The sequence below is a fragment of the Agelaius tricolor genome, unplaced genomic scaffold (assembly GCF_023055355.1).
Source record: "Agelaius tricolor isolate 1412-34295 unplaced genomic scaffold, bAgeTri1.0.p SCAF_6, whole genome shotgun sequence".
Taxonomy (NCBI): domain Eukaryota; kingdom Metazoa; phylum Chordata; class Aves; order Passeriformes; family Icteridae; genus Agelaius; species Agelaius tricolor.
This window is the reverse complement of record NW_027269266.1, coordinates 3,875,346-3,888,301: the sequence shown is the minus strand read 5'-3', so window position 1 is coordinate 3,888,301 and position 12,956 is coordinate 3,875,346. Positions and strand designations below refer to the sequence as shown.

General features: G+C 39.7%; 1 protein-coding gene across 1 annotated transcript; it reads right to left on the bottom strand.

The window, feature by feature from the left end:
• Nucleotides 1-792: 792 nt before the first annotated feature.
• Nucleotides 793-6,428, bottom strand: CUNH9orf152 (chromosome unknown C9orf152 homolog). The gene is made up of 2 exons (XM_071429923.1): nucleotides 6,128-6,428; nucleotides 793-1,415 (listed from the first exon to the last, which is right to left on the bottom strand). The coding sequence occupies exons 1-2, from the start codon at nucleotides 6,354-6,356 to the stop codon at nucleotides 844-846; spliced, it is 801 nt and encodes a 266-aa protein (XP_071286024.1). The 5' UTR covers nucleotides 6,357-6,428; the 3' UTR covers nucleotides 793-843.
• Between the last annotated feature and the right edge of the window lie 6,528 nt (nucleotides 6,429-12,956).

The following is a 12,956-nucleotide window of genomic DNA, read 5'->3' as shown; positions in this document are numbered from 1 at the left end:
GAGAGTTTACAAAGGAGTTAGTTACTTAGTCTATGCATAAACCTGCACTGACTTTAAAACCAAGGTTTTCAAGGTCCATGTTTAATTAAGATAACTAAATCAATCAAAGGACAATGAAGTTTTTGAAGTATTTCCTTGCAGGTAATTTCTCGTTTCATGTGGACTAATTGTTATCTAGTATTTTTCCCTGTTATATCTATTAGGTATATCTACGCTTTTACCTTTTTTTTTCCTTCCTAATAATACTTTAAATACTTTAACTACTGTGAAGAAAAAAACCCAGTTACTATGGTGTCCCATGGCTAACCATCATGAAGTAAGGAGACATTTCCCATCTCCAATTTTTTGTGAAGACTACATTTGAAAAAGAGGTGTGTCTGAACACTTGCAGCCAGAAGTGGTTGATTCAAAGATCCTGTTTGTGTCATTGAAAACCACCTGCAAGAAAGGGTTTCCTCCCTCTAAAGATCTTGAAGAAGGGGAGACCTCATTAGTTTTCTAATGAAACACTGGGGATAGATGGGAACCAAAAATATATTATGGTAAAATTTATGTATCAGAGAGGAATTATATTTACTAAGTCTCATTACAACAATAGAAATGAGCAGAGGTTTTATTAATTGATTTTAAAAATACATCAGAAATTGTCTTGAATATCTTGACAGTGAATGATGAAATCACATGTTAAAAATTATAAAGATATTAAATATTATATAGTCAGTATCTTCCATGGCTAATACTAGTAGTAAACCCTCAGGAGGCTGATCTGTGTAATTAGAAGGACTACTTTGCTATTTTATGTTTTAGTCAAGTTTTTGACTAAGATTTAGGTATTACTGAATGTCATTGCGAGACATATAACCCAAGCCTCCTTGCAGCTTCAGAAATCCTGGGCCCTTTCCTACTTGGGAAAGGGTAAAAGGTCAGTTTGTTGCAGGCTGGCATGCCTTTTGTAGCAGAAATGTGCTGATGTGCCCAAAGTGCTGCAGTGGGTGATTTCAGAGGAGGCTTTTGGCAGGAGCTTGAAATGTTGCAGCCGTTCTCTCTGCTGAGACTGTTCAACACACTTGAGCTTCCCAGCTGCCTGAGCTCAGCCAGTTCACCTGTTCCTGCTGGTTCCTTGGTCTGCAGTGTGCCATTTCCCTTTGAAATCAGTCTCTGGTTGTCAAAACTCCATGGTGTGCTGCTGCAGTGGGAGAGATCCCAGGAATCTCCTTGCCCCAGGGCCTGCCCCAGGCGGTGCCTTCCCAGGTGGACGCGCCATAGCAAATCCTCTTCTGAGTCACCACCGTTGGTTGTCTCCAGTGGGACCTTTCTGACAGGGACGTCTCCTCTACATGACTTTGATCTTTTAACTTTCTTATTAATTAGAACAGGGTTGATCATTGATTCTGGCAGAACAGATTCATGTCCACCTGCAGGAGAAATGCATTTGTGCACGTTACTATGGTGGCAAAAATCAAGGGTATGATTTCAGCAGCATTAACTCATCTGAAAAGCTTTTAAACTTTTCAGTTAAAAAAAAAAAGAGTTTAAACTGTGCTCTTTGTTTCAGTGGCTAAGAGTAGTGCAAGTTCTTTTGATGCCAGGTTAAGGAGTAGAACTACTTCATGCTTGCTTTTGCAGTTCTGAAAGTATAAATGGTATCCTAGTTTTAGTCAAATGAAAATGGAAATTTATCAAGACAATATTGATCTAACTGGTACTCTAAGACTCATTAACAGCACAGATTGAGAATTGACTTTCAGTAATTAATTGCTTGTAAGCAAAACTTCTTAAGGTGAGTAGGGACTTGCTCAGTGTGTTGGCAAGTGCTGTAATTTGAAAGACAAAAATGTTGTGTTTGATACGGTTTGAAGTTTGTATTCACAGCTTAGTAATATTGTGATTATTTCCAGATGAAACAAGTTGTGAATGTCTTCTTTTTCTTAATGAGGGATCATTAACATTATGGGCTTGTATTTTAATATTTTACTGCAATTTTACTATTCCAGTTGGTATAAATTGTGTAAATAGCTTATCACACTAGTGTTGCCTGAATGATAACTTAGAGGAATCGGCTTCCTCTGTGAATGGTATAGCTGTAACAACTGGAGAGATTCGGGTCTCCTTTTTTGTTTATTCTTCTACCCCTATAGCTTAATTTCTGAAGCACTAGGAAAGTTTCTGTTAAAAATATTTAAGATATTAGGTACAGAAATGCTAGTGCTACTTTAATTACATGTAGCAGTCATCAAATTGCTGGTCATGACTGGTTTTCTGTGTCTTGAAAATGAACAGAAACTGATCTATTACACTAAAGATAATTCACTGACACTACTTAAATATACTTCAGATGGTATAAATAAAGTTTAAAGTAGGGGTTGTACAGAATGCTGGCCTTATTTGCAGGGTTAACTTATAGTGACTGTCTGTTGCAGTATAAGTTCTGGAACACATTAAGGGAAGAAAAGAAGACATAGAAGAGTGCTGATTATATTTTGAGTGTCTTTGAACAACTGTTTTAAAAGGATTGTAACCCTGAATTTTAAATGAAGCTAGTTTGAATAGGCTACTGCCTGCACAAAAGCCCAACAGCACAACCTCTGCTTTACAGCTGCCTTTTGTGTCATCTTTACAAATATGTATTAGGAGATGTCAGAGCCAGCTGATTTACTGGCAGTAAATGAACCTGTACAACAGGGATTTTGCAAAGCAAGGGCTTTGTCTCCCACTGCCAAAACAACAACCCCAGCATAATATCACAGAACTTTTTCTGCTCCTTGGCCATCAAGAGTTGATCTGATAAGAGCTGTTTTGCAGCGTGGCTGGGAGGGAGAACCATGTCAGACCACACTGGCTCTCATGCCACGTTACTGGGAGAAAGGAGACTGAGGCACGTGCAGAGCTTTGAGACACAGGTGTGTTTATGCATCCCTCTGTACAATGAGGTGTGTTAACAGAATTTCTCAAGGTGACACCACTCAGAGACATAAGAATACACAGTTCTCTACCATGCAACAGTGAGAATCCAAGTTATGACTGGACCTCATCCAAGAAATAAAGCTGAATGCCTATTTCTTATCCAAGAAATAAAGCTGAGCTTGGCTGACTACAAAAAGGTCCACGTGCAAATCAGAGCCCTGCATGTTCTGCAGAACAGCACAGTGTAGCACCAAGCTGTGACAACCCAGGCTTGTTCTCTGTATGTGAGAGAAAAACCAGGAGAGAATGGAATTGAGAGACTCAGGTGAAGCACCTTTGCATGTTTTTGTGGTGTTAACTGTGCTCTTGGCTGGACTGACATTGATAGGCAACATCAGAACATCTAGAACCTTATGAACTGGTCATCAGAATAATTATGATCTGTCTTGAGCTGATCAGAAAGTTCTGAGTGACTAATCAATTTTAATAGTGTGCACTGGTTTTGAGTTCAAGGTTGATTTGATTCCTTGCTTGGCTACAGGTGCAGCACAGAAAATTGAGCAATGACCTTGGATAGAAATGCAATAGTCCTGAACCACTGGGTGTTGAATTAACACACCTCCAGCACTGTCCAAACTTCTCCAGAAAGCTGCAATTATACAGATCTTTCTTTTTGCTTTTCTATCTTTTTTTCCTCCATGTAAATTGTATATTTATTTTTATATGTAAATTGTGCCTTGTTGCACAGTTGTTTACCCTCTGGCCATATGCTGTCATCATTAATAGATTCTTTTAAGGTTCTGGAGTGGCAAAAGTTAATCTTACCTCAAGTTAGCTTGGGAAATACTTGGAAGAGATTTTTGCAGTCAGAGCCCCAGTATTTATTCTGTTGTGACTGCATGTGCTGAATACTCCCACTTAATTTCTAAAGTAAATACTGTTTTTCAGCTTCTTAGCCAATAAGTAATGAATGCACTGCTGTATTATCCCCTAACTGGTGCCTTTCAAATCGTCTCATGGTCTTTGTTCTCAAATAATCAGGAGTGGGCAGAAGCATGAATGTGGCTGTGTGTATTGGGGAAGAAACTAAGTTGTTTTCAGGTGACTCCTTGGTAACTAACCCCTCTGTCCAAAAAATAGAGAAGTTAGAGTGTCTTAAGTTCTGTTTAAAGGTCCACAATTTCATGACTTCTGCAGACAGGAAGTGACATACAAAGCTAAAAGTCCTCCAAAAACTTGGAATTACCCTTCCAACTGTGGTGCAACAAACCTACAGCGCTCAAAATCCCTGTGGTTCCATGGAAGGACAGCAGCTCTGCCAGGCAGGAGCAAAGCAGGGTTTTACTGGTAAGAGCAAAGACCTTTGGCAGGGATGTTTAGGACCACAGGGTGCTCTCCTTCCATGAGAGTTTGTGTGTCTGACCTTTGAGGTTTGTGTGTATGTGTGGGGTTTGTGGTGGTGCTGTGGTTGTCACCCCTTTCCCAGCACAGCCATAATTTTACCCTCTAGGGGAAACAATTTTCTGTCAGTACAAATCACTGATCCATACATGGACTGCCTTTTGGAGCTACCTGGAATTTCAGGATGGTGTAGGGCAGTCCTGATATGGCCATGATCATTTCTGCTCCACATTTTCCTGAAAACTGATGCATGTAACAGGTGCAAATGAAATAGGTTTTCCCAGCTTCCACAGGAATGTGTAAGATAAACTTTTAGGACCTTGAGAACTCAGTATAACAAAAAATGCCCAAATTCTGACTGCTTCTTGCAATGACGTGAATTCTTTTCACACAGGTTGTTTGAAGGTAGAAATTAAGTGCAGCAGGTTATGTGGTTTTGTGAATGTTTTGGGGAATGTGCATGTGTATAAAAATACTTGTATGTGGATTTTTAGCCCTACTACATTTTAAACTCCCCAGAATCTTGTGCAGTTCTACTTTCTTACATATTTTAATCTTCATCTAAAAATGTCCTTGCAAAAAATCTGCTCTAATTACATTCATTATATCTGAAACTTCATTTGAATTAATCTGTATAAAGACTTCTGCTCCCTTTCTTTAACTAACATATTTTTGCTATAACTGATTAGATGGGCTGTTTTGTCTTCAAGTTAGCTGCTTTTTGATACCTGATAAAATAAGCTTGTATATATATTTTTTTTCTTCCTCACAGAGATTTTAATTCTTTTAACATGAGAATTTCAAAACGTTTGGATGAAAGAATATTGAAGAAGCAAATCTGTTGTATAGTTCATAATTACATGTTTTTTTCTGATTGTTTTGATCATGAAGTCTTACACAGCCAAATGCTAGAACTTTTGAAAAATGTAGAGGAACATGTAAAGAATGAAATAACCTAAGTCCTACACTTGTTGAGCTAAATACTAATATGAGAGGTGAATGAAGCATGGGGTTTATATTAAAATTAAATTCAGAAGACAACTTCATTAGTTGTCTTAGTATTCTCAATATCACTTTAACTTGGAAAGCTAATGTATCAGTGTAGTAGTGTCAACAGTAGTCTAACTAAAATCTTTAAAATAATTGCAAGTTTCTTATATAAAATCTGTTTGACACGGCAGGTAGATGAATGGTACATATTCTTACTTGTTTTTCTATTTATGCACTTTCCAAGCAATATGCACTGAAATACTTTCAAAACAGGACCTTTTGTTCAAAACTTGCATCTTAGTTACCCACTATGACTTTTAATTAAAGTTATATTTTAACAAACCCCTAGCTTGTGCTTGTTACTTGATATTTGCCATTGTTTCCTGTAGTCTTTCTTTACACAGACAGAGAAGGGAAAAAGAGAAAGATGACCCAGAATAGCTGGTTCTGATGGAAGCATTCAAGAGAGCAGAAATATTACAGAATACATTGCACAAATACACTTATCATAGACATGAAGAACATGAGTACTGTAAAGTTTACTATTTCTGTTTAGAACTTTATTTTACTGATATAAAACCTGTAAAACCTTACCTCAAATATGTTCATCTGTTTCAAATACATAATAATGTTTCACTAACATGAAGCTTATTGATATAAATATAAAACCACCTTTCAGCAAAACAAATAAAACCCCAAAATGACAGAAAAAGAATTTACTTCTACATCTCTTGAAACTGAACACAAAAAGAACAAACTAAGTGTTATTAAAGATTTAAAGAAATAATCTTTACATTACATAGGCATTTTTTTCCTACAAATAGAAGCGTACCTGTTTTATATACAATAATGTGTGGTTGAAGTTTTTGCTTCTGCTTTATATGGTCATACTGCTCCTCAAGCATGCTTACATCCATCCTGGTGAGCTTCTTATCACCATCTGAAACCTGTGGCTCTGAGCTATGAGTCACTGAAAAATTACCAGTCACGTATTTGTAAGCCTTCACCATCTGTTCCAACAAGGAAGAAAAAGCCAAGCAGAAGCAGGACATTTCCTTCATTGTGCTGGCAAAAAAAAAAAAAGCAAATCAGGTGTGAAGCATCTGAAATCTTCCTAAATCAAGGAGTGACTTTCTTCCAAGCACGGTGCCTTGTGTCAGGAGCTGTCAGGTCTGCACTGGAGCTGTGGATGTCACTCAGGTTGTTTTCATGCTGAGTGCCTGGAGCTCCTGCAGACAAGAGTTCAGGATCAGGACTGCATAGCTGGATTCAATGTTTACTTAAGGTTGTGAGCATATGAACCTTTGCCAAAAAAAACAGTGAAGTATAAACCCTCACTGAACACAGCCAAACACAGAAAAGGCTGGGTAATACTGGTTTATGTAGCAAAGTTAATTCTTAAATGCATGCTGTTGTGGAGGCATCCCCAGGCCAGGAGTTCCACCTGGGAAATATTTTTCTTTTTTCCTGTGTATTTTGTGTCTTTACCCCCCACTCTCCTTTCCTTAACTTTCAGTTCCCTTCTTGCTGATGCTTCTTGGGGCAGTGGGGTGGGAGGGGAGGATTTATCAAGCTTTCATAATTTTGTGTTTATTGTTGCCTTTCAAATAATACATTAAAAGTAATCATGCTTGGGTGCAGAGTCAGAAAAGTATGAGCCAACAACACTTGGAATTGGGAGGCTGGAGACAGGAATGCCTTACTCTGACTCATTCAGGACTTCTGCTGTTCTCTAAAAGGAAATAAACTACAGAAATAATAATTTTGTTAAGGAGAGCTGAGCAAACTTTTAAAATGCATGGTAAGCTAAATTTTAAAACTTAATGTTAACATTATTATCTCACAATGAGGCAAAAATTTGAAAAGCATGTGGCTTTTAATCATATCAGATAAAGTATAACACTTTGCCTGGGCTGTGTACTGCAAGTTTTTATCCCTGAAATAGGTCCATCAAGGGTCCAAGACAGTAGTATGTGAAAAAATTATGCAGTTCAACTGTAGTTTTAATACAATTGTGCATCTGCTCATTCTCATGCAGTGACACATTTTTGGTAAGAGTTTGAAAGGACTATCTAAAAACTAATTTGAGTAAACAGTCGGGTATTTCCTAAGAGCCGCTTTGAATGCAAGACTGAAGTTTTGTAACTAAAATGTCATCCTCTACAGACAATTTACCTTTTGTGTGGCATAAACCAAGTAGAGAAATAAGGCTTGAAAGCCAAACTGTCGATGGAAGGAGCAGAGAGTTGTCAGAATGGTTGGCTAAGAAATGCAGGCTAATAATAATAAAGACAAGGAGGAAAGGCACTGGGCACAGCTCTGACACATCCCTCGTGGCTGGGGGAGTGGAGGCAGAGCAGTGTCCTGTGCATCCCCCTGAGCCAGGATCACCCACAGCAGCCCTGGGCACCCACCTGCACCCCATGGAATTGGCAGAGCCTTCGGGGGGTGCTCCTCGAGCTCCTTCCTGGGAGCAAGGTGGGAGCTGCTGGCCTGGAGATGAAGGGTCTGGAGCAGCTGGGGATGGGGCTGTGGGCACAGCAGCAGCAGCAGGAGGTCCCCATGGAACCCTGGGGACACAGGAGCCAGGCAGGTGCTTGTCACAATGGCCTGTGTGATGGATGGCTGGAGGAAACAGCAGTGGGTTTTTCCAGCTTTGTGGGCTTCAAGTCCTACGATACACTTAGAACTGTGAATCTCCTGTGCTGGATGTGGAGGCTCAGGTGGGTCTGTGCCAACATATCCAGATGTCGTATCCTCCATCAAGCACTGTGGCATTCACATTCGCTGAACAGAGAGAGACATAATTCTCTCTCCCAGGATTTTTCCTGGAGAAGCACAGAGAGAAGAAGAGAAAACAATTCTTATCTCTATTCTCTGCTCCTGCTGTTTTTGCACATGTGGAGTGTGTTAGGGAGATTGTTTACTGAGAGTGAGTTCTTAATTGGCTTCTGGTGATTGTTGTTTATATTAATTGGCCTATGAGGTCCAAGCTGTGTCCTGACCGTCTAGAGACAGTCACAGGTTTTTGTTTAGTATCTTTTTAGTATTCTTCAGTATCTGTTTAGTATAGTTATAATATAGTAATAATGTAATATAGTATAGTTTTAATAAAGCAATTGTTCAGCCTTCTGAATCAATGGAGGGAGTCAGATACCAATCATTCCCAGACTTTGGGGTCACCCTGCATACGATAAAGCACAACAGAAGTCACCGAATCACAGAATATCCTGAGTTGTGAGGGACCCACAGGGATCATCAAGTCTGAGTGAATGGTCCATACAGGGATCAAACCCACAACCTTGGTGTTATTAGCACCATACTCTAACCCACTGAGTTAAAGTCAGTGGAATTGTAGGGAAGATTAGTGGTTTGAAGTTGCCTTGAGTGAAAGAAAATGGTAGTTTCTCTTGGAAATGGATAACACTCCTGTCGCTTTGACAATAGGTTTTTATTTATCCATTGGTCTCTTTTCAAGATACTTTGTGAGGGGATGTTGTATTTTTCTAGCTGAGAAGAGTTTGTGTCTAGAAGGACATAAACCACAGTTGTTAGACTGATAATAACCACTCACTTATGAAAACTTGCACACGTTTGTGGTGTTATTGTGGCACAAGAGAATTTCATAGAATGTTAAGGGTTGAAAGGGACCTTAAGGATCGTCTTGTCCCAACTCCCCCTGCCATGGGCTGGGACACTTCCCACTAGATCAGGTTGCTCAAGGAATTGTCCAACCTGGCCTTTAACACTGCCAGAGTTGGGGAATCCACAGCTTCCCTGGGCAACCTGTTCCTATATCTCACCACCCTCAGAATAAAGAATTTCTTCCTAATATCCAGCCTAAACTTCCCCTCTGTCAATCTGTACCCATTACTCCTTGTCCTGTCACTACAAATCCTGATGAAGGGTCCCTCTCCAGCTTCCCTGTAGGCTCCCTTCAGATACTGGAAGGTTGCGATGAGGTCTCCACACAACCTTCTCTTCACCAGGCGTGATGTTAATTAAATCCTCTCTATAAAAGTCAGTTGTGCTACAACAGTTACATCTGTGTAGTTGAAGTGGTTACATTCCCTTTGTGCACACATGGGAAGAACAGGAAGATGTGTTACAGCCTGGTAAGGAAGGTGTGTTGTTACATAGTATCAGGAAACCGAGTAATAAATTCCAAGTTTTGTTTCCTAACAAAATACAAGGGATGGTTGGGAAGCAACAATATGTTATTATACCATTTATATATAAGAAAAAGATGCAATTTACTAAGACCCATTAAACAACAACAGAAATGAGCAGAGATTGTATTCATTTATTTTAAAAGTTAAAAAAATATTAAAGATTTTGTAGTCACAATCTTCTATAGCTAGTAAAAGAAGTAAACCTTCAGCAGGTTGACCCATTTAAGTAGGAGGTCTACTTTGCTATTTCAAGTTTTTGACTTAGTTTTAAGTATTACTGAATATCTTAGGACATATAACCCAAGCCTCCTTGCAGCTTCAGAAATCCTGGGCCCTTTCCTACTTGGGAAAGGATAAAAAGTCAGTTTGTTGCAGGCTGGCATGCCTTTTGTAGCAGAAATGTGCTGATGTGCCCAAAGTGCTGCAGTGGGTGATTTCAGAGGAGGCTTTTGGCAGGAGCTTGAAATGTTGCAGCCGTTCTCTCTGCTGAGACTGTTGAACACACTTGAGCTTCCCAGCTGCCTGAGCTCAGCCAGTTCACCTGTTCCTTCATGTTCCTTGGGTTGCACATAAATGATTGACTGAATCAGGCTGAAATCCTGCAGATCTTGGACATCCCCTTGAAGGTTCTGTGCCTGCAGGTGACAAGACTCTAGATACGCAGTACAGAGTTCTGGGAAGGCTCAGTAGGCTCACATGTGTAAATCTGCTGTAGCTGACTTGTTAATAATTACTCCTGCCTTCCCAATATGCTTGTGTCTTACAGCTGGGTGACCTACCTCAGCTGCAGTCCTTTCCTGCCTTAACCAGGGAGGGAACAGTAAATATAATGCTCTGACAGACACTGTGGATACTCATGAATTTGGCTTCTCTCTACCTCAGAAAAAGCACATGTCATGTTAGAATTGTTCTGATGTATCATGGCTTTGTTAGATCTACTTTGATACTCTGTCTTCAGCAGTGACAAACACCTGGTGCTCTCTAGCAAGCAGTGCCTCAATTGCCTTGTTTGTCCAGTGTTCTGAGTTGTTGTCACATGGAGTCTGCCTCTGGACCTCCAGGCAGTTGACTTATACATTGGGACAGGAGATTTAATTAACCTCATTACAGTTTGAGCTGGCATTCGATACAAACATTATTAATGGTCATAAAAGTTACCCAACCTTTTTAAAATTCCAGTCACACAGTTTGACTCTCTGACCTCCTGTGAAAGTGACTTGTGCAGCCTGCCTGTGTGTGTGGCAGGAGGGATTACTGGGATAGCATCCTTAAACCAGAAACACAGGCTCTGTCTTCAGAGATGTGAGCTTCACTTCTCATTAGGAGAGCATTTAACATGTAATGAGTTTATATCTGATCAGAAATCATTATTAATTATTTGTGCTGCACCATTCCCTCAGCATCAGGAAAAGCCATCACACGTAGTCACGTGAGTGGTTTATACAAGTCAGTCCCCTCCCAAGCAGTGCCATGGGTAAGCAACAGAACCTCAAAGCAGGTAAAGGAGCCAGATGGCCAGTGAGACAAAGGGAATGGGCCCAGGTGGTACAGCAGAGAGGAGGAACTGCAAACAGGATTAGCTCAGCCAATCCTATATGCACTGCAGTTTGTTTGCTTCTCAGGGAAAACTTGTGAGCAGAGTCTGCATAGAATTGTTAAGGCTGGAAGAAGCCTTTAAGATCAGCAAGTCGACCCAGTATCACCATGTTCACCATTAAACAATGTTCTCAGGTGCTATTCCCCAAGTGCTCTGTAACCTTTCCATGAAAAAAATTCCTAAAATCCAGTCTGAACCTCTCCTGGTGCAATGTGAGGCCATTTCCTCTCATCCTGCTACTTGTTACCCAGGAGAAGAGACCAACCCCCACCTCACTATGACCTCCTGACAGGAGCTGTAGAGAGTGAGAGGGTCCCCCCTGAGCCTCTTTTTCTCCAGACTGAGTCCCCACAGCTCCATCATCAGACTTGTGGCCCATTTCCAGCTCAGTTGCTCTTCTCTGGACACACTCCAGCAAAGTCTTTCTTGTTGTGACAGGCCCAAAACTGCACTCAGGATCTGAGATATGATTGAATCAATCTCTGCAGGTGTGTATGTGTGTTTGTGCAGGTACACTTTGCCATCAAAGCATGTCTCTTGTGTCTGTATATATACACAAACACACACACACACACACATATATATATATACACATGTGTGTGGTTTTTTGTGAATAATTTGCAACCAGGATATGATTAATAAAATAAATTGCAGCTCTAATCTCCATGACATCAGAAAATACATGAGGTTAATTGTGACTTTGATGTGTAGTGAGCTGATGCAGCTAATCCTTGTTATGCCACTGGGATAAACTTGAAAACAGATTACCCACAGGTTCTGTTCTTACAGCATGGTGGAACAACTTCCTTTTAGGTATTGCTAATAAATAAAAATAAATTCCTATTGTCATGCATGCACACCATGTGATTTCTTTTAAAATCAGTCAATGGATCTTTAAATCGAGTTACCTGGAGCTCCAGAGCCCTGTACACTTTCCCAGTATGCAGCAGGTGGCACTATTGGAGTGGCATGACTGTGTTTGCCTGAGACTGACACCTTAGAGATCTCCATTTGGGTTGCTCTAGGTTGCAGAGGAGTACAAGCAGCCAAGCCATTTTCTAGCACTGGCACATGTATCTCTGTGCAGCATCACAGGTTCTGAAAATTTATTGCCATGATTAGGTTTGTGTCAAAACTCGTTCTTTTTTAATTGAACAAATTCCTGATCAAAACATCATCTGAGTGGTTTTCACTTGATTATCCACTAAAGTCTGAAGTGCCCTATTTCCCTTAAGGCTTTTCTTCCATCACAATGGAAACAATTCTTCATTTCCTTGGGGCAAAACAAAATTTGAAATACTTCATAGTCCAAAAGCTGTGTCTTTTAGAACCTGAAGTAGATGTTTACTACCCTTGACCTTGGTTGCAAAATCTCATTTAAAAGATGCCACTAATTTTATCTCAAACTAATTAATTTGTGTGTAGTAAATTAGTTTTTTATTAAAAATTGTTTGGAGGACCTTTTAGAAATAATTGTTGATTTAAAGATAATTAAAAATGCTCATAATGCTTAACTGACTGAATGCACTTCCTGTAACACTGGGTTTTACTGCACACCTGAGACTAGAGGTATATTATTCATGATATTCGTGTGCTGAATTATAGACATGTTCAGCACTGTTCATGGAGGTTAAAAAGACAGAATACAAATGTCTGTAGATTTTAACTGGCACTGAGAAGGAGAATCAAAGTTACTGTGCTAATCCCCTTTCTCTAGCTTTCCATAGTGCTTTTTAAATTTTTATTGAAGTGCAGTCCTCAAGTGTAAGAAAGTGACTATTTTATTGTTAGAAAATGTAATAGCACAAGGAAAGATAGAAACAAGGTGGCTGCTATTATTTGGATTCCAGGGAGTGTTAGTAGAATCAATAGGAATTGTTTACTTTTTAGTG

Bases quoted from the DNA above. Each gene is read 5' to 3' on its own strand.
- CUNH9orf152 (XM_071429923.1), bottom strand. From the start codon at position 6,356: ATGAAGGAAATGTCCTGCTTCTGCTTGGCTTTTTCTTCCTTGTTGGAA. The intron at 1,416-6,127 runs GTACGCTTCTAT...TTTCTCCTGCAG, and splicing joins CATTATTGTATATAAAACAG to GTGGACATGAATCTGTTCTG.